The sequence below is a fragment of the Cotesia typhae genome, unplaced genomic scaffold (assembly GCF_013202065.1).
Source record: "Cotesia typhae breed Kobodo isofemale line unplaced genomic scaffold, CoteBio_Ctyphae contig_5, whole genome shotgun sequence".
NCBI classification, from domain to species: Eukaryota; Metazoa; Arthropoda; class Insecta; order Hymenoptera; family Braconidae; genus Cotesia; species Cotesia typhae.
The window spans coordinates 10,426,275-10,448,421 of NW_027423757.1; the positions used below are offsets into that span (position 1 = coordinate 10,426,275).

Genomic DNA, 22,147 nt, shown 5'->3' on the forward strand with positions numbered 1-22,147 from the left:
ATTATGTTGAATTTAAATCAAATAGAAGCTATTAAAAGAAAATTTATCTTACTCATTTGCTTTTTATTTCAGTGACATAAGTTTTTTTTTGGAATTTTATTTTTTTATTATTCAAACAGGTCTATTGAATTTTTTAAATAAATATTCAACTTTACTTGTCGGGATATAAATCCTTTTATTAATTCGAATTTACGAAACATGGTTTTTGATTCACCAGACCATTTTATATTACAACCAGCGTTTAAAGACTAACATACAATTAATAAATAATACAAGCGACGCTTAACATTTAAAGATTCAATAAATTTTTTTTTTTTTTTCAACGCCTGCTTATAAAATAAAATAAAATAAAATAATATTTATCAGTTAATATAAAAAGTAGAAATACAATAATTATAAATTAAAACCTAGCGGTAAACTAACAGTAGTCTATTGAAAAATTACATTTAAATGTATTTACATGATGAAAGTTATTAAGAATTAACTGAATAATGATTTTTACTATCAACTTTTTAAGCTCGTAAATTTGATTAATACATTTAGCTCTAGCAACCTCCAAATTTATTGTCACTTTATTTAAGTTTTTTGTTATAAATATTTATCCATAGGATAAATCATCGTCAAACGTATTCATGAAGTTTCATGAATCGTAAGTTACAATTTACTCCAGCTTTTGTCATAAAAATTAATACATTTTACTTTTACAGGTTGAGAGCCATTGAGACGGATATTAAATAACATCCTCGACTTTTTAACAAACTCGATCATTTAGAAGTATAACTGTACAATTTTTATAAATATATCAATGTAGTTATTATTATTTATGATATACATTTTGAAAAAAAAAATTATTTTCAATTATCAATTAGCAGATAAATAAATTTTTAAGTAGAAATGATTTAATAGGATTTTTAGCTTTGTAAATCTAAATCTTTATCTTTTTATTTTAATGCTACTTGATAAACTCTAGATAATTTTTTTTATAAAATTTACACTTTGAAATAATGGTAGTTATTTACAAGTGGGGTTTTACCATTTTAACTTCCATTTTTTTTTTAATTGTTTAAAAAATTGTGATAATAATTTTTTTTTATTGTTCTTTTTTATGTATTTTTGAAAAAAAACAAAATAAATCAAATAAGATAACAGAAATTTTATCCAAAAACATGGAAGCCAAAATTTTTTCCAAATTTTAAAGGCAAAAAAGCTGTTGAAATATTAATTTTTTGACATTTTCAAAAACAAGCCAAATAAAAAAAAATTAAAAAATGTTTATTTTTCACTTAGATATGGCCAAAAATATGTTTGACCCTTTCTGGAAATAATTATAACTACTTTGATTTTTTAATTTAATATTTTAACTTATTTAGATATTGTAAAATTATTGTATTTTAATTTTAAAAAGTCGAGGATATTTAAGAATATTTTTAAAGTAAAAAAAAAACTGATCTTAACTTAATAAATTTTACAAAAATAAATTTGTAAATTAAAATCATAATAATAATCACTTAATTTATCGTAAATAAATATCACGAATAAATAAGCGACCGATAAGTCTTGGAGTTACTAAAACTCAATAACAGACTCGGGAATTATTTAAGGAATTATAAAATTAATACTTGTACATTTATTATTAAAATTAAAATAATAATTATTAACTTATTAAGAGTCTCCTGCTTCCGTGGTTGACGGAGTTGAAGACACAAGCGCATCAGTAACAGCATTAGCGACTTTAGTTGATATCCTGTCGATGCTATCAGTAATTAAAGTGATCGGGTGATCTTGGTCAGTGTGATTATGTCCCTCGTGGTCTTCTTCGTGGTCATGCGAGTGTTCATGACTGTGCTCGAGTCCATGCGAGTGTCCATGGCCATGTGAGTGAGCATGAGAAGCTGCAAAAGATAAATCAACGATATCAGATAAGCTACCCGCTGGTATTTATCCTCAGAAGCTATAATACAAGTGATTAATAAAAGAAAGTAAAATAAATATTGTTGACGCCAACGCTTTCCGGATTTACCAAAGTAGGTATCATTTTCTCCTAGAATTTACTATCGGAAAAACCCGTAGAGGTATAATCTAGCTATTGAATTTGCGAATAGTAATTTAGGTACACGAGAAAGCTGTCGAAAGTCGGTCAATCAAGCGACTAGTGCGTCGACCTCGGCAAAGGTCCACTGCCAGTACCGGAGAAAGCTCACTGATTAAACACATCTGGGTCATCTGGGTCTATTTATTTATATAGATCTGGATCTATAAAAGTCAACTGGGGGCTAGTCGATGAGGTAATAATCATTAGAATTTTTTATCATTAAAATCATTCATTATTGTCATTAATAAAATCAAAATTGATAAAAAATTTGATTTATGAATAGAAAATACTTGTATATAAATATTTTAAAGAAAAAATATTTGAAATTAAGATCTAAAAGTTATAACAAATACAACAAAGAAAAAATAAAGATTTCGATAGCTTTTTTGCCTTCAAAAGTTAAAAAAAATTTTAGCTCTCATGTTTTTGGATAAAATTTCTATATCATCTTTTTTTGATGTCTTTTTTTTTTTTTAATTACATAAAAAAAAGAATAATTAAAAAAAAATGAATACCACATTTGTTTTTTAATTTATAAATTTTTTTTTAAATTTATTAAAATTGTGATAATAAATTTTTTTTTTTTTAATTGTTCATTTTTTAAAACATTTTTCAAAAAAAAAAAAATGTGTCAATAAAATCAAATAGAAATTTTGTTTAAAAAAAATGAAAATTAAAATAGTTGACCCCACTTTTAAATATTTACCAAAAAAATTTCTTCAAAATTTAATTTTATAAAAAAAAAATGTTTCTTATGATTTTTTAGAAAAACCAATAATTGCGCTGTAATTTCAAAATTAAGATTAATAATAAAAGATTCAAATTTTGTGATAATTATGAACGTTAATATAAAAAATTTGAATCATTAATTATAAATTATAATTTTGAATTTGCGAAAATCTCAACGCTAGTAAATTAACAATAATAATTTAAAATAAAATTCCAGATAGATGAAAGCGTGCAAATAATTTACCAGGAAGTGTCACTGCCTGTATTTACGTCTGTTGAACCACCGAGGACAATATCTAATTGCGCAACGCATCCGGAACTATTTGAATCGAAATAATTTGAATAGAAACATAAATTTCTCATCATTGAAATATTTATAAGAGAAAAAATTCACGTAAATAGCGTCTGAATATTTAAAAAACATAGTGAGTAATAATATTTATTATTTACAATGAAAATCGATAGCGTGCTGACGAAATGAAGAGCCACTAGAATCAATAATACTCTTTACATTACTAGACACAGAATAACTAAAGAGGTAAAAGCTCTGGAATAAATATTCTTCAATATAATAGCAGTGATTGGACGTGAAGAGATGGATAATATAAAATAATAAAAAAAAAAAATGAAGACAAATTCGGGAGCGATTAATGTAACGGTGGATCAATGCCAAACGTTCATCAGCACGCGATCCACGTGGCCGTGACCCCGCCTCATCACCGTGACCTGACGGCTAGTTGAGTTTCGTGGATAAGTCGGAATTTGTTTTATACAAGTGTAACATAAAGCTTACTCTTAAAGAGAGCTCTCTCTTTCTCTCACTTGATTTAAAACTCATCGATCGCTTTAAATCTTTTCACAACGTCAGACAACGACTACCTGCTCTACAATCTGCAATGGATATGGATATTTAATACATATGTAGACCGTACATACAACTAAAAGTAAAATGCAAGGACGTGTCTTGAAATAGCTCTGGGTTTTGTTGATCGTTAACGCCACCGTACTGAATTAAGCGAAAGAACAAGTATCTTTGACCTTTTGTCGTAAAATAAAAATTGCTTTCGCCCGAGTGAACCTATTGTTCCAGTTGTTAAATTCCTCGTAACAAAAGCAATAAAAAAAGGTGTTCAAAGAAATAAATTACAGAGCTATTTTAGCACTTTCTCAGCAGGAGTTCATTTTTAAAAATAATTATTCTTCTTTTATTTCTTCTTCTTAATTTACAGCTAAGTCATGAACTTAGTGATGTAAAGCAAAGCATGTGCTCGTCAATTGACCAACTAAAAAAAATTACCGCCGGTCATTTTTTCGAATTTAACCCTAGACTGGTTAACGTATGAGTGTGACGCCGCGTTCAACTAATTTTTTTTATTACATCTTCAATATTTACTAAAATTATGCAAAAAAATTTGATTTTGTTCCTTAAACATTTTAGAATATATTAATAATTTTTTTAAACATCTTTGAAAACGTTAAATTACTAAGAAAAAATTTCTTTAAAAAATTTGTGGCAATTTACGGGGCTTTCTAGGCAAGTCTAGGCTTAAAAAATTATTAAAAACTTGATCAAAAAATAATCGAAAAATTTTTTACAGTAATTTTCCATCTAAACCAGATTTATTTATTACCGTCAGAAATTTTAGATAAATTTTGTTTTGAATATTTAAAATATTTATGTTGCATATGAAATAGTTTGGATTTTTTTTTTTTTTTTTTGAGAAGAATTTTCGTAAAAAAAAAAAATAAAAAATGCTCATGAATTTTTGTGACTGACTAAAAAAAAAAAATGTCGAGCAATTTTTCGTCAATTGCCCGTAATTTGATCAAAGTAAAAAAATGATTGTCATTTCACATCACTACATGAGCTGTAATTTATGATGATGATCCTTGTGTTCCTTGTGTATTACTACAGAAGTCTAACGCAAACTCACTGAGTAATTGAAGCCCCAGCATCAGCATGAATCCAGCAACAATGGCTGCTAATTGTAGCAGCCCGCTTTTTTCATTGGCTCGCTCACGCGCGAGAACTTCAAAAAAGACAACGTAAAGAAGAGTTCCCGCAGCCATGCCTTGAAGAATAGTCGGGGTGGTCCCCAGATTGTCGCTGTCATTTTTGAAGTATCCGAGAGCGAGTCCAGAGACGATCCCCAGAGGCGTGACCAGGGAAAACACAGACATGTACCCGAGGACTGTCCTCGTCGAAGCGCCAGTGACGTACAGCTCCATCCCGACGCAAAAGGCAATTACTAATTTATGAGTCGCGATCGCGGCTGCCAGGTAGACCACGGAAGCGATCGATGGCTCTAGACCTACGGCCAGGCCTTCGAATATCGCGTGGAATGACAGAGCGACTACTGTCAGCAGTCCGCGGACGGATGTGTCTGCTTGAGCGTGGCTGTGAGGCTTGTGAGCGTGAGAATTGTAGCTCGGAGGAGCGACGAACTGGTCTTCTTCCTGGCCAGCATCCACTGGTGGGTCCATCGACGGCGAAGATTGCACAAACACCGCGGGTAGAACGTCAGTTTTGCTTATCTCTTCTCTGCTGGTTGGAGAGCTGCTGGCTGTCTTGTGCTTCTCGTCCTCGTCGTCGTACCGCAGCTTCCCGATATTCCACGACGTTGGCGACGAGGCTTTCTTGCTGGTCGCCACTGTCGTTATCGTGGTGTTTGATGCTGAAACAGCCGCTTGCTTGTTGCATCTTCGCACTGAGACTGTGCGGTAGAGCAGATCTTCTGGAGATGATCGCTTTCCTGTCAATGTCGCGTGCACTGTTTCTTCGACGAAGTATACCAAGAAAAATCCGATGCAGAACAGCAATTCTGCCATGCTCAAAGTTCCTATGCTTGTTAGCTGACCGTTTGACTGGTGTCGTTCTACGCTTTGACGGACTTCTGGCGCCAGGTGAAGAAATGTTGTGAAGAGTAGAACTCCACCGCCGAAACAAAGGAGTAGAGATGTCAGCAAACCCTGGATTAATAATTTATTTATGTAAATATAATTTCAATTTTTATCAGAAAAAATTTTTTTTTATTTAAGATTAAATTTTATGATTTAATTAATTTACTTGACAAATATTTTTTTTAAGTCTTAAATTCCAAATTTTAATTGTCCTTTTTACTGGTAAATTATACTTTTTTCTTAAATTAATTTATTAATATCAAACTATGTGACTGCCGTTACTTGTGAACTATAAATAAATAATTACTGTTGTTAAATCGCACTGCAATTTCTTAATTATTGACATTTTTTAAGATATAAGCTCATCTCGATGTTACACTGATCAAGAGCTTTTATTTGAGTACCCACATGCATTTTGATATATTTTTCATATATACATATATATATATATATATATATATATATATATATATATATATATATATATATATATATATATATAAATATATGAAAAATTGATGTGGGTATTCAAATGAAAGGTCTTGATAAGCGTAACATCGGAATGAGCTTATACCTTTTAAAATGTCACAATATTTCACAAGATACAAGGTCATTTCTTAATTATTTTATTGAATAAAAATAATTATTTTTTACATAAATTGAAATTGAAATTTTAAAATATATTTAAAATTTTTAATTTCGAAATCTAAAAAATATTTTCTTAACAAAAAATTTGAATAAAATTTTCAAGTTTCGAATATTGAACTTTTGTACAAATTACTTAAGCATATATCAGTAGGATTAGATAAAAATATCTTTAAAGAAGATATTAATAGATAGTATGTCAAAAATTCCAAGAAACTCGATGAACTCGCAATTTAATTATAAATTCTCCTTTCAAGTAAATAAATTAAAATAAAAAAAAAATATATATATATATTACTTGGGCCGTTTTGTCGATAGTCGAAGAAGCATTAGTAGAAGTACTGGAGCAGTTAGAGAGCGCGCATTTTTGTCGTCTTCTGAACCTGCAGCGTCCAATAATCAGCGGAAGAACACCCAGTCCGAGTGATCCTAGTCCGAGAATAAACATCGCGGCTATTTTAGCCATCAATAAAGACACTTGGTTTGTCTGGTAAGACACCGTAGCTTCGGAGTTCTCCATTTAGAATTTAAAATTAACAATTTACAACAATTTACAACGAAGGTTTTACTTATAACACAGTGCACTTTCGAATCGGTTCTATTAGTGACCACCGTCAACTTATCACTGGTTGAATTGTTCCCCTCTGAGCTCGGACTTACGTCGAACGAGTTTACTTAACTCGATAGTGATATCATCTTGAAACAAACATCCTAGACATTCAAAAGGTCCACCCAGTATAGCAGCAATATATCAGCCATAAGTCAATAAGAGCATAATAAATAAATAAATATAAATATTAAGTATGTTAAATACTCATATGTATATATTTATTTCTTCTTAATGTTATCGTCTGCTCATAGTCCGTCACTACCGATTTCTTCTTTACTTCAATCACATGCTTTGCTCGATATCTTGTTTAAGTTTGCTTTAAAACTTCAACAACCTTTTGTGAAATATAATAAAAAATAAAACATAACTCTGATAGCTTATCTCGCCAAGAAAATTATATACAGATATATTAACTCTGTAACAAATTATCCAAAAAGTTTATTCTTGACGTTTTAGTTTTACCTCAGTTACATATCAGCACAGTAGTAATAATCACCGTACAAAAATTTAATTACATAATAATTATCATCTTCATTAATTTTTTTTTTTTTCAACTTATTCTTCAAAAAATTAATTATATCTTTTCTTCATCCACTACCTTAGCATATTTATTTAAAAAATAAAAAAAAAACTCTATCGTAAAAATTACAACTGACACCGACACGTGTCCATTGAAGATAACGTCATTATTGAGTAATTAATCCAACCAGAATTAAAATGAGACAATACAAGAGGTGTTACATCAGCAGATGACCCAGGAACACCTGCTTGCTCATGACTAGTTCTGTTCCATAATAAAACTCGCGAGCGTCACGTGGGAACGTCCTCGCGAATCACCCAGCAAACTGAACTCGAGGAGAGACTCCAACTCCAACTCTACTCCAACTCGTGGCCCGCTGGTTGTAAGTATAAGTATAATATATATATATATATATATATATATATATATATATATATATATATATATATATATATATATACAAATAAATATATAGCCAGCAGTCAGAGTTTGAGTGAGCGGCTTGTTGCGGGCTATCCCTTCGCACGTCTTACGTCGCTCCATCCATCCCCTTCCATCATACTGGCTGTTGTATTTTCACGACAAATCAAGCTTCTCCCTCTTCTTCATCAGCATCCTTTTGCGAATTCCCCCTTCTCGCTCTACTTCATTGTCGTTTCTTCTCTCTTGCGCTTTTGTAAAATAAAATGAAAAACAAATCATCATCCTCCTACTCTGCTATATACTCATACGCTTAAAAGTCATCGCTGGTCACTATTATTGTACACGGTACACATATCAACTGCATATATGAAGTTGCATATCTCCACGGCCTGGCCTATTGTTTCCTCGTTGTTATATCTCTATTGTAATGCTGAAAGTCTGAGAGCATAAATCAAAACATTCATGTCGTAACAATCGTTTAAGATATGTTAATTATTTTAAATTATTAATTTCCTAGTACAAAATACCTGAAAATAATAATTATTAATTTCGTTTTTTTTTTTTTTATTAACAAGTTTACTCTTTTGTGCATACTTGTATCAATGCGATGCAGTTGGAGCAGTAAATAGGCCAAATGACGTTGAAGATTCCCAGTGACTTACTTACTCTTCTTTGTCTATATTCACCTACATTATTAAACTAGTTCCAACTTATTTATTCTCATTTCTCAATTATCATTTTAACCGCTTAATGTCATATTTATCTTCCTATATTAAATAAGTGTAGTTTACACCTTTATCAAGTTAATGCATCAAATTTATGTATTATTGATTTAACATTATGTTAACTTCAAATGATACTCAATTTAGAAGACATCTAAAAATTTTTTTAACAATTTAATTATAATAGAAAAAATTTTTAATTATTTTTTTTTTTAATAATTTAATTGTTATAAAAATTTAAAGAATTTTTAGATTTCTACTAGATTAAACTGAGTGAAAAAAATTTTTAAATAGTAGCTAGTATAATCCAGATTACAATGAGTATAATCCAGATATCACCCAGTATAATCTGGGATGATATCCAGTGTCATCTTGTTCTTTCCGTGTGGGCCATGTTAATTTTTTTTTTTTTTTTTTTGATAAATATATGAAAAAATGAATATTTAAAAAAAAAAGTTAATTATCGCAATTTTAACAAATTTTCAAAAAAATTTATAAATTAAACTTTTTTTTTTTAATTGTTTGTTTTTTTATGTATTTAAAAAAAAAAATTTATCAAAAAAATATAAAATAGAAATTTTATCCAAAAATCTGATAGCCGAAATTTTTTTCAACTTTTAGAAGACAACAAAGTTATCTAAATTTTAATTTTTTTCTTTTACGACATTTTTTTGTGATAAATGCACTGTAAAAATAATCAGAATAAAAAAATATTAATTTTTCACCTAGTGATGGCCCAAAATAGGGTTGACCCCACTTGTAAATAATTATTAAAAATTCTTGAGCCAATATCGTAAGAAGATATCCATCCACTTTGATCAGAAAATAATAAAATATTTTCAAAAGTGTGCAATGACGTCTTCAATATTCATTAAAAATTCTAAACCTATAAAAACAGCTAAGATATTTATTTATTTAATCTCTAGAGCATATAATAATACCTTGGGACCGGTTCGTTGACGTCAAACTCAGATCAACATAACATGAATAATAATATTTATATAAAATATAAATATTATAATGATAATGATAAAAATTAATGTAACTTGTATCTAAACTTACTTGCTATCTGGAGTCCAAACATCAGAATAAATCCGACGATGATTGATAAGTACTGATGGAGTCCATCCCGATTGTGATGCAATATCTCGAAAAATACGACGTAGAGAAGAGTTCCCGTGGCAATTCCCTGTGGTATTTATTTTTTTCGGATTAAATTTGGTGTTTTTAAGGTCGAAATCTTTCGTAATAAAAGATTTATTCATTTATTTATTTATGTATTGGGGAATGTTTACCTGGAGAATGACGGGGAGAGGTCCGCTGGCTGCTGGACTATCTCCGCCGACAAGCAGCATACCAATACCAATACCCATCGGCGAGACAATTGCGAACGTACAAACGTAGATGATACTCAAGCATTGGTGCGTCCTTGAAGCAACCAGTTCAACTCCAATACAGAACGCTATGACGAATTTGTGAGCAGCCACTGCAGCGAACATGTACCTGTAAGAGTAAAATTCATTAAATTAAAACGTTTTATTACTCAAATGGTTTGTTATCTAGGTCAGGGTTATTGATTGAGTGGAAATTTTAGTTTTTAGATTATTTGTAATTATTTTTTGTAATTTTTTTTCAGAATTTAGTATTTGGACATTTTTATGGCTGTAATATAATAATTTATTATTATTTTAACGAGTTTTGTTGTTTTGAATCAAGAAAAAAAATTTTTTAAATCAATTAAAATTTACTCAAATAAAAAAAAATTTATTAGTTAAAGAATTTTTCTACTTGAATAAAAATAAAGCTCTATAAAATAATTTTTTTTTTTAAATAATTAAAATTTTTAAATAATGACTTTTGTTTAATTGCACTGTACTTTTTTAAGTATTGAAGTTTTTAAAAATATAAGCTCATCCCGATGTTATACTCATCAAGAGCTTTCATTTGAATACCCACATCAATTTTTCATATATTTATATATATATTATATATATGTATATATGAAAAATATATAAAAATGCATGTGGGTACTCAAATGAAAGGTGTCGATGAGTCTAATATCGAGATGAGCTTATATCTTCAAAAATATCAATAGTTGACAAGATAGCTAAGTCAGTTCTTAATTATTGAAATTTTTGAAAATATAAGCTCATCTCGATGTTACACTGATCAAGAGCTTTCATTTGAGTACCCACATGCATTTTTACATATTTTTCATATATACATATATATATATATATATATATATATATATATATATATATATATATATATATATATATATATATATATATATATATAAATATATGAAAAATTGATGTGGGTACTCAAATGAAAGGTCTCGATGAGTCTAATGTCGGGATGAGCTTATATCTTTAAAAATGTCAATAGTTCACAAAATAGTCGAAATTAATTAAAATATTACTTACCATACATCATTGGCGGATCCTTCCAGTCCTATAGCAAGACCTTCAAACAGTTCATGAACAGATAGACCGAGAACTATGAGCAAACCTCTCAATGAACTTATTACAAAATCATGATTATCATTTATTGTAGCTGCTGGCAAATGGGTATGTCCATGACCGTAACTTGAATAAATAATATATGTAAATAAATATTAGTAAGATATGATAATAAGAATGAGGAATATTATGACAAAGAAGATGTCAGTGTGTATTTTTCTAAAAAATGATATACTTTATGAATTATTTATTGATAATTAATTACCCGTGAGAATGGCCGTGATGAACGTGCCCAACTGCACAGCCTTCGTTGTTTTCAACTAAATCATTCGTGCTGTGATTAACATCTTTCTCTGGATGGTGTTGATGGGCCACGTGGTGTTCACGGTGCCGTAATTTGGTGTGAACTATTTCTTCTACAAAGTACATTATAAAGAACCTAAAAATATTTTTAATTAGAAATTTATTCATTAAATATCTGTATTTTTATTTTTTTAGGATTTTTTTATGGTGAATTAATTAATTTGAAGTAATTAAGATAAAACTAACATCAGAATGTCTTAAAAATATTTTATTTTTGATAAAATTTATAAAAAGAGTTGAAGAAATTAATTTGAAAATAACTTACCCAGTACAAACAAATACTTCAGCGAGAGGAAAATTAAACTTGGGAAGTTCTCCGCGTTCTGTTAGTAGTCCAACGCTTTCTACGACTTCTGGAAGCATGTGCAAAAAGGTCGTGCAGAATAAAACTCCTCCGCCGAATCCTAAGAGCATTCCAACTATTCTAGAAGATCTATTTAAAAAAAAAAAAAAAATTACATTTTATTAATAATATATAATTAATGTTATGAAACAAAATTTTTTTTTCCTTATTTTATATTATAATTATAATTATAACTATTTATTATTAAGACATTAAACTCGCACCATTGCGTACTGAGAAAAAAATTTCCTTTATAAAAAAACAACTTTCTTGAGTCTAGATGTAATTTATTAAACTTTCAATTCTAATGTGCTTATTATTTTTAAAATATGTTATTTATAATGTGAATTATATAATATGAATTGCATAAATGATTATAATTTACAGTAATATTTTTATAATAAGATTAAAATTTTTCTAAGTCATTTTATAGCTTAAAATTTTTTTAATTTATCTTCAATCTAAGAAGCGAATTCTTCATTCATTAAAAAAATTTTTCAAGCTAGTTTTTTATTTATAAAATTAATTTATTTATTTCATTAATAAAAAATTAAATTATTTAGAAATAAAATTGTATTCTTTTTAGATAATTTAATTAAAAATTTTAACAAATTTAATTATTAATGAATTTTAATTTCATGTTAAAAAAAAATCATTTAATAATAAATTTAAAAAAAATTTTTTTAATTTATCTTCAATCTAAAAAGCGAATTTTTTATTTAATAAAAAAATTTTCCCGGATAGTTTTTTATTATTAAAATTAATTTATTTATTTAATTAAAAAAAAATTAAATTATGTTTAAAAAAAATTACATTTTTGAGAATTTTATTAAAAAATTTGATTATTAATCAATTTTAATTTTATGTTTAAAAAAAAAATAATTTAATAATAAATTTTTCTAATGAGAGAAGAAATAAAATTTTTAAAAAATTCCTAAAATCAAATTGAATTTTTCTGTATTAAAAAAAAAAAATATTACAAGAAAGTTTACAAACATTTTTATTTATATAACATAAAATCTACTAAAAACATATTCATAAATTTTAATCACAACTTAAGAGATCCACCCACAAAATTTACATATGTTAATCATAAATCACAAAAATTAAAGATAAAATAAAAATCTTTAGAAAAATTTAAAAGCAAAGGCGAAGAGAAAAATAAATATTGCAAAACTTTGAAAGTTGATAAAAAATAGATTACCTTGGATTTCCAGTTTTATCGTGCGTGCCCCACTTGAAGCATTTGCCAAGCTGAATGGGAATAATCCCCATAATAGTACTGACCACGCACAAAACAACCATGGTCACGGCTTTTGCCATAAGTACCGTCGACGGATTAATAATATCTTCGACATGGATGGCCATTTTTTGGCCGCTTTCCATGTCTTCCTGCTGCGTCGTCATTTCTCACTAAGTAAAATAAAACCGGCACAGACTGTCTGAAAGTTAAAACAAAAATAAAAATCAATTAATACGCATTATTATATATATAAATATTAACTACATAGTAACAGTCACTATCATTAATCAATGATCATCAATAGCGAAGTCAAGAAAGTCATTGAAGATAATGTAACAACAAATGGATAAACGAAAACACCTGGGGCAAACAAACTATCGATTAACTACGGGCATGATAAAGCAGGTATGTATATTTTTTGTAATGTTGCAACTCTTGGCTGTACCTGAATGATACTATTCAATGGATATAGTGAGTATTATGGAATAGTTTGAATTACGGTAAAAAATAAAAATATTTAAATTTAAAAATTTATTACAAGCCTTTCAGAAAATGTTTTGTAACAAACTATTGTATCATCATCGCGTTATTAAGCATACTGATGATGATGATGAGTACTTAAGTATCAATAAACGCTTAGATGAGCCTCATCGTCAACTGATGCTTACACAGTTGGTAAGCGGGTCCACCAATCACTTTTATTGTTCAATAAAAATATTTGAAATCAGTTACACACTTGAATATTTTTAATTTAAATATTTATTGTATATAATTGATGTCATCTGGTTATTAATAAATTACCAGGAAAAAATATGGTAATAAATTGAATCGTATTAGTAATAAATTTTACCATAGAACTGTTATCTGGTTGGTATATTATTTTGTAAATAGTATGATTTGTGATTTATAATTTATTTTGATTCACTATGTGACTGCCGTGACTTGTGAAATATAAATAAATTAAATTTTGCTGTATTAAATAATTACTTTTGTTGAATTGCACTGTACTTTTTTAAATATTGAAGTTTTTTAAGATATAAGCTCATTCCGATGTTACACTCATCAAGAGCTTTCATTTGAGTACCCACATGCATTTTGATATATTTTTCATATATACATATATCGAATATATATAAATATATGAAAAATTGATGTGGGTACTCAAATGAAAGCTCTTGATTAGTGTAATGTCATGACATTAAAATTAACCGACGTTTGACAATTTTAGATTTTTTTTTATCAATTAATTTAGAAAAAAAATAGTATTTTTATAAAATTGCTCTTGTAATTTATAAAACTTTTTATGAGATTAAAGTTAGCTGTCACTTGACAATTTTTTAAGTTTCTTTAACAAACAAATTTGTTCTAAAAAATTATTTAAAAAAAATTTCATTTTCAATTTATTTAAATTTCTAAAAGTCTATTTTTTTAATAATTTTTTTTTGCTATAATTTATTTGTTAAAGAAAATTAAAAAAATTGTGAAGTGACAGCTAAATGTAATGTCATAAACTTTTTACATGTGAAATTTTTTTAATTAATTTTTTTTTAATAATTTTGTCAATAAAAAAAATTCTAAAACTTTTTAGATGCCGGCTAACTTTATTGTCATCAATAGTTCACGAGATACAGGGTCATATCTTAATTATGTATCTATAAAAAATTAAATATATTTAATAATATAGATCAGTAAAAATTAAAAAAAAAAATTTTTCTTCACGAAGAAATTTAAAAAGTGAGTAGACAATTCAATTTTAAGTGTGAGAGTTAGTGTGATTTTTATGAGCCCGGAAGAATACGATTTCTCAACGATCTTTTTCAATTAAGCTCGACGAATTGCCAAGAAACACGAACATGGGCATTTGCTATCAACCATCAGCATCTGTATCTGTATCTGCGTAGCAGATATTACATATCACAGCATACGTATCAACTAGTCCGTCGGGATATAGATGACAATAATAAAGAATAATATATAAAGAGCGAATGATTTGAGCGTGGACACACGAATTGAATTGTCTGATACAGTAAAGAGTCTTCATTACACATATACTTTATTATACAAGTAGCGAGAGCAGTAAAATGCGAATCGGCGTGGGCACTAAGTACATTCATCCGGGTGTAATGCTTTATTTTATTTTATTCTGCTTTGCAATCAGAGAAAAGTGAGTAAGAGTTCGTGCGCAATCGATCTTCTGATTATTTTTACTAATTTGTCTCTATTCTTCCCGCCTATCGGCTCACTTTTTGACATTTTGCATAAATCACAACTCATGTGATTATTATGGAAGATTCTTTTATTACAGTGGGAAGAAATTTTATTTTTCTTCAGCCTTAGGGTATCAATTGCTCATAATGATTGTTGTTATTACTTTCTTCTTATATAAAGTTATTTTTAACTGAGTCAATATTAGTTTTAATAGGATTATTTACATTCAAAGTAATTAAGTAATTTATTTATATATTATGCAATTTTACTTCTTAGATTACAATTTATTAGTAATTTTTTTTTTTAATTAAAAATTTATTTTATAAATTAAAGAAGTTTAGAAAAATAAGAATTTTTTAACTTTCACTTAAATTTTTACATTATCAATTTTTTTATTATTATATTTATTAAATTTATTACTTTATTCAATTTTTTGTACAAAATTCTACATCTGTAATTTAAAAAAAAAAATTAATTTGATATTTCAAGTTTAATTAATAAAATATTAATACCGATAGAAAAAATGAAAACAATTTAAATAAAGACGTATGCAAATTTTTCTAGTATTTTTCCATTATATAAATTGAACATGAAAGCTAAAAATTATCAAACGTCGACAATTTTTTATCTTTCTTCCCAACGAGCATATGTAATAAATTTATATACGTATACATGGTACAATAAAATAAAATATAGTTTAAAGCTACTCGTTAAAAAAAATTTTCTAATTCGCTGGATAAAAATATGTATGAAAAAGACTATTATTTTCTGTTTTAAGAATTTACCTGCGAGTATGTATGCACTTAGAACATTACTAGTTCCAATAGATTATCACTTATCACCATAAAATTTTTAAAAATTAATTTTAAATTATCAATAATTAAAAAACTGTAAAAAACTGAACAGAACTGAGATATAATATTAAATTATAGAATAGAATTTTAATTGAAAATAGCATTGAATATTTATTTAAATAGATAAATAATAATATTTAAAATAATAATGTAAAACGACGATGAATGATTGAGGATTTAAATCACCGCGGGAATCGTGTAACTAACTGTCTTACTACTAACTGTCTCCGTCCGTGACATTCAGATATACTCGTATGTATTTAGTATCATCTCTCAATCTTACTAATCGACGAATACGTGGTGATAACAAGTTGATATTTATTGCCGGGTAATAATAACCGCTTTAATACTGCGGTTAAGGTAGTACTGTCGGTCTTAGGATCATTGTTTAGAATTTAATAAAATTTTATGTTAGTAATTAGTAATTTTATGTTAGTAATTAGTAATATATAATTAGTAAAAAAAATATTGAACTTTTAGAATTTTTGCGTGTTAAAAAAATCACAATTATTTTTTTTTTTTAAATAGTTTACTAAAAAAAAAAAAAAAAAAAAATTGTCTTAGATCAAGACAAAAAATTCTTAAAGGAAAATTTACTTAAATCATCAGTTTAAAAATTTTTCTATACTTAAATCAAGACAATAAAGCTCTTCAAAATTGTTTTTTTTATTTAAGAATTTTTCACAAGAATCAAGTCAATTTTTTTTTTTTTTTTTTTTTTTTTTTCAGTGTGCCACTGAGATTTTTATAAAAATTGAAACAATGAAATAAAATATCATTAAAAATTTTCAATAATTAAAACTACTGATTTAGAGCAAGTAGTTCTAACTAATAAAAAATTATGTCTATCTTTCTTTCATTCCAAGGCAATATTGCTTATTTAAATTTACTCCATAAATCAAACAAAATTTAATATTCGACATTCGACACTTGCAATCTTAAAATATTACCTCAATAAAATAAATAAATTATAATATTTTAATAATAATTATAATTTTATTTATAACAGACCTGATTTTTGGATAAACTAATTTTAGCTCAGGCGCTACAGATTGTGTAATATTCATGAGATGAATTTAGATATTTATAGAAAAAAAGAGTAAAAATGTATAAAAAGACTCCTGCGGTGACTGGCTGCTGACTGCCGGATCTCTGAGTATTTTTATGAGATAATATAATTTAATAAAAAGTAAGGCCTTAGATATATAGACAGAAATTCGATCGCTATCTTCAAAGGTCGCTCATTAATTTAATACCGTGCAGCAAGTGAATAGTTGTTACTTGTAGCCTACTGTTGTGTATCATTTGTGTCTCTGAGTGATGCAGTGAAAGTATTCGCGAAGAATTAGCGAAGGGGAAGCCGCAAGCTACTTTGCCAGAGAATAAATAAAATAAATCTTTTTATCTTTATATATATATATATATATATATATATATATATATATATATATATATATATATATATATATATATAGATATTTAGCGAAAGATTTGTTCAAGGCGAGCCTCGTGACTGGCATATACACGCTTGCAAACTTCACAAGGGGTTTAATGTGTTGAATCTCGTCCAGATTCCGGTTTTGCTGATGGTAATTGCTGTCTATTTGGACAATTTGCTGGGTACTCCAGGACGATCTGGGAATTCCGCTACATGAAAAATGCACGTCATGTTGGGTTGAGGAAACTCAAACTATTTTGCTTACAACAGACAGCATTATTATTTTACTGACGCATTTATAACTATATTATCTCCGTATGTGATTATTGTTCTAATAATAATGATGATAATTTTTTTAAGATAAATTGGTCATCAATTGGAAATTATTATTCATTTTTCCGTCAATTATTTATGAAGTAATCACAAAAAATCAAAGATATTTATTTTATCTTTATATCAATTAATTAATTTTATAATTTTTGAGTTTGTTTTTAAAAATAAATCAGTTCTGAAAAAATATTTTTTTTAAATTGCATTCATTGATTTTTTAAACTTCAAAATGTAAAATTGTTTTTTTATAATAATTTAATTGTTAAAAAAATTTCTAATTAAGTTTAAAAAAAATTACCTGGAGAGATTTTATAAAATCTTGTCAGTGGAAAAATTAAAATTCGATATTTACTAACACTTAAAAAACCCGGCGTGGGTGGAATTTAAACTTAAAAAAATTTACTAAACACAAATTTTGATTTTATAGATAAATATAAAATGATTTATTTTTAAATAAATCTAAAGATGATAAAAAAAAATTAATTAAAATAATTAAGTCGGAAAATTTCACTTTTAAACATTTAACACAGTAGATTTTCCAAGTAATATAAGAAAATTAAATTTTAAGGTTATTTTGAATTGGAAAACACGATTTGGACGGAAAGAAACGGACTAATGTTTCACGATGGTCATAACTCCCACCCCTATTATTACAAAAAATTACAAGCTCTTTACATACACTTTATACACACAGTAAAAAATTTTGCGCCAATGCGTTGAAAAATTTTGTGTTAAAAAACACAATAAATGTTAAATTTACACAAAAAAGTGTTAAATTTTTAACACAAAATTTTTTGACTTTTAAGCCGAAAAATATAAAATAAAAAATTCTTAAACCAAAAATGAAACTATATATTCATTAAAAAAAATTTTACAAAAATTAAGGGTTGAATTTTCTCCCTTAATAATATAAATACCTATCACTGATAATTAATTGTTTATAAAATCCTATAAATTAATTTAAAATAACTTCGAAAAAATTTTATTATGAAAATACTCACATTAGATGAAGAACTTAAATGCTTCTAAGTCAAGTACTCGCAAACGTTTGTCAAGTATTATCAGGCAATGAGCGAGCATTCATAAAAGTAGAAATATTATATTGCCTGTGGGACGATACAGGTGTGAACTAAATCGTAAAGTCATGTATAAATGTATACATATCAATACAAATGTACCTTACACATCCACAGTGAGTTTGTTCAAATTCTGACATCACCCAACGAAATTCACGATAAACGCAAAGAGATTACAATGCACAGCTGCATGTTTAATTTAAATATTATTATTTATCTTAAGCCAAAAACTTTTAATCCGAAAAACAAACAAATTACCCCGCAAATATTAAAATTATCCGTGTGATATAATATTTATTATAAAATTGTGTTTAAAAAATTTCTTCCTTGTCCATATATTTAGTTAACAATTATTTCGAGTTATACTGCCGCATGTCATTAAATAACTCATTGTCAATCATCAGGTAAATTTAATTCTTATTGATATGATGCTATTTGCGCTCCGAGTGTCTTTTAAAAAAATATTATTTATTTACAACATTCATTACTAAATTTAATCTCACGGCCATCTTACACATTAAAATGTCACAATAAATATTTAAAAAGTATCGTTAAAAATTTTATATTTCGTTACAATTATAGACAGTGTTTCCGCGTTTAAAAAAAAATTGTTACTTGCGGGACATTTCTAACAGTATAAAATGTAAATTGGAATAAAATTTCAAAAACCGACACACATGACTCACTTGTCAGCATTTAAAATACATTTATCAGCCGTAGAATACACACGTCTGATGTGAATACAAATGAACCAATAAAAAATTATTTTCTACGAAATATATGTAGGTTTGTTTGTATACAAAACGGAAAACCCGCTTAAATTGTTGTTTAAATTAAAATAAAAAAAAAAAATTACGCACTAAGTCTTCGATCATTTAATTACTCATTTGATTCCTTAAAAATTCATGACGCAAACACTATAAATTCATCTCAGTAAACAAAAATTATAATTAACATAATAATAAGCTTGAATAATTTTTTATAGATATAAAAACACTTACAAAATTAATCCGCCCGACAATCGGTACAAAAACTAACTGGTTTGTTCGTTTAGTTTCGAGCCATAGGCTGAGGGAAGAAAAATACTTATAATCCCGGAGAAAAGCAATTAGCCAACAGCACAGCAGACTTTTTCTCGACGACTGATGAAAATTTACTGCCTTGGGTGCCTTATAACAACCCAGCTGTAAACGTGTCATACACTTTACACTAACTTTACTTGCTGTATAAGATATATAACAGTAAGAATGTAAGTATAAGTATATAATTACACTTAATAAGCTTCACTAATGACAAACACTCGAAACCGATAATAGAACTGAAATCGAGTGACGAAACTTCTCCCGCAGTTCCTTCCTATTGAAAGGAACAGAATTAAAACGCCGAAAGGCGGGAAAATTAAAGTATAAAAATTATCGGATAACAGTTAACAGTTAACAGTCGATAGTAATAATAGAGTAAAGAACCAAGCCCAATAGCTCTAAGCAGCGTTCTTATTACAGATGATTTACATGAGAAAGCCACGGATGAGTGAGTTGCTGTCCATCCAGCTATAATATATTGAGAAACAGCTTGCGTCCGCTTACTTGCGCTTTACTCACTTTACTTACACCGGGATTCACGCAACTGAAACGCGTAGGCGAAACCGCGGGCTTATCTCTGTTATTATCTTACTTTAGGGATTCACCACTACGATTTTCCAGCCTGCATTTTTCCGGTAACTGTCTTGCAGAAATTTTCCTCCATTGTGAATCATACATACAGAAAAAGATTCACTTGAATCAGGAAAATATTTTTTTTCCTAATTATTTTCTTGAGCGAAAAAAAAAACTCAAAAAATTTCACTTATTCCAACAAAATTAATTCTCTTGCTTTAAGAAATAAATATCTTGATACAAGAAAATTTATTTAAGTCAAAATAATCTTCTTGCTTTGAGAAAATTTAGCCTCTTGCTCCAAAAAATTTTTTTCTTGATAGAAATAAATTTTTTTGACTTGAAAAAATTTCTTTCTTGCTCCAAAAAATTAAATATCTCGATAGTAAATTTTTATTAACTAACATATCAAAATGGGTATCAAATATTCAAGAGAAAAATTTTCTCAAGGTGAGAAAAGTATCTAAAAATTTTGATCAAATATAAAAATTTATTGTATCAAATATTTATGATAATTTGAATTAAAAAAAAATTACTTCCACCAAAAATAGAATTTCAAAAAAAATTTTTACTTCGGCTAACACAATTTCGGCCTTCCTTCAGGCACTCAAAAAATTTTTTGAGCCAAGAATTTTGTTCTCCAGTCGAGATTTTTTTTTCTGTATAGTAAAATAATAACAATAATAATAATAGTTGTAATAAATATAACTCAGCTCGAACAATTATGATAATGTTAATGACAGATAAATAATTATTTAAATAATGTGATAAAAATAATTGCTGATAAGTGTAAGCATACGAGTTTCAACAGGAAAGACAATAAATGTAAACAAACACGAATTATTTTGCGGATATGCTCGTCATGTGTTGGTTTTATTTTTTTTTTTTATTTATTAATTTGTCGAAGAGACATTCCAATTACCATAAATAGTTTAAATACTTTTTTTTTATGCCGGTGGTTATTTATAGAAGGACATTTATTGCATTCTAGTTGATATTATTTGAAATAGAATAAATTTAATATTGGAATTGTGTGTAACTATAGAAGAGGATGGTTTTAAAAATGAATCTAGAGCAAATCAATCTATAATTTATCTAGAGATCTGTTAGGTTGATAATAATCAGTAAATAAATAATAAAACTCACATGTCACGGGTCGGTGTTGCACTCTTTAATTTTTTTTATTTTATTTCACTGAATATGAAGCGTTAATTGTGAAGAAATATAAATGTACTTCATGCGTGATTTTTTTGTGAAAAATTTTGGAGTAAGCTTGAGATAAATGAACCGGAGTCTATGTTGTCTTTTGCGTTATTGTTGCGGTTCGACGCAGATACAAAATACAAAACAAAAGGAGAAGAATCTTGTTCAAGTCACGGCAAGTTGATGCGCGAAATTGGCGCCGCGAAGAAGAATAAACGGCTTATGGACTCTCTGGGACCTCGTCTCTTACCTTTCCACGGTGAATTCCCCCGTTCAAGTCATAATGCATTGCCTCAGGACCAATTGGCTTCACTTCACCCTGACTTC

General features: G+C 27.6%; 1 protein-coding gene across 1 annotated transcript; it reads right to left on the minus strand.

Moving 5' to 3' along the window:
- Positions 1-150: 150 nt before the first annotated feature.
- Positions 151-20,193, minus strand: LOC141530407 (uncharacterized). Its single transcript, XM_074247486.1, has 10 exons — positions 19,964-20,193; positions 13,018-13,255; positions 11,736-11,903; positions 11,373-11,546; positions 11,072-11,233; positions 9,938-10,145; positions 9,705-9,831; positions 6,666-6,889; positions 4,756-5,791; positions 151-1,892 (listed from the first exon to the last, which is right to left on the minus strand). Exons 2-10 carry the CDS (start codon positions 13,218-13,220, stop codon positions 1,663-1,665), a joined length of 2,532 nt encoding a protein of 843 aa, XP_074103587.1. The 5' UTR covers positions 13,221-13,255; positions 19,964-20,193; the 3' UTR covers positions 151-1,662.
- Positions 20,194-22,147: the final 1,954 nt, after the last annotated feature.

Coding starts and splice junctions, on each gene's coding strand:
- LOC141530407 (XM_074247486.1), bottom strand. CDS start 13,220: ATGACGACGCAGCAGGAAGACATGGAAAGCGGCCAAAAAATGGCCATC. Junction 9,832..9,937: donor CTCTCCCCGTCATTCTCCAG/GTAAACATTCCC, acceptor TAAATACCACAG/GGAATTGCCACGGGAACTCT. Junction 1,893..4,755: donor GCTGGGGCTTCAATTACTCA/GTGAGTTTGCGT, acceptor TATCTTTTGCAG/CTTCTCATGCTCACTCACAT.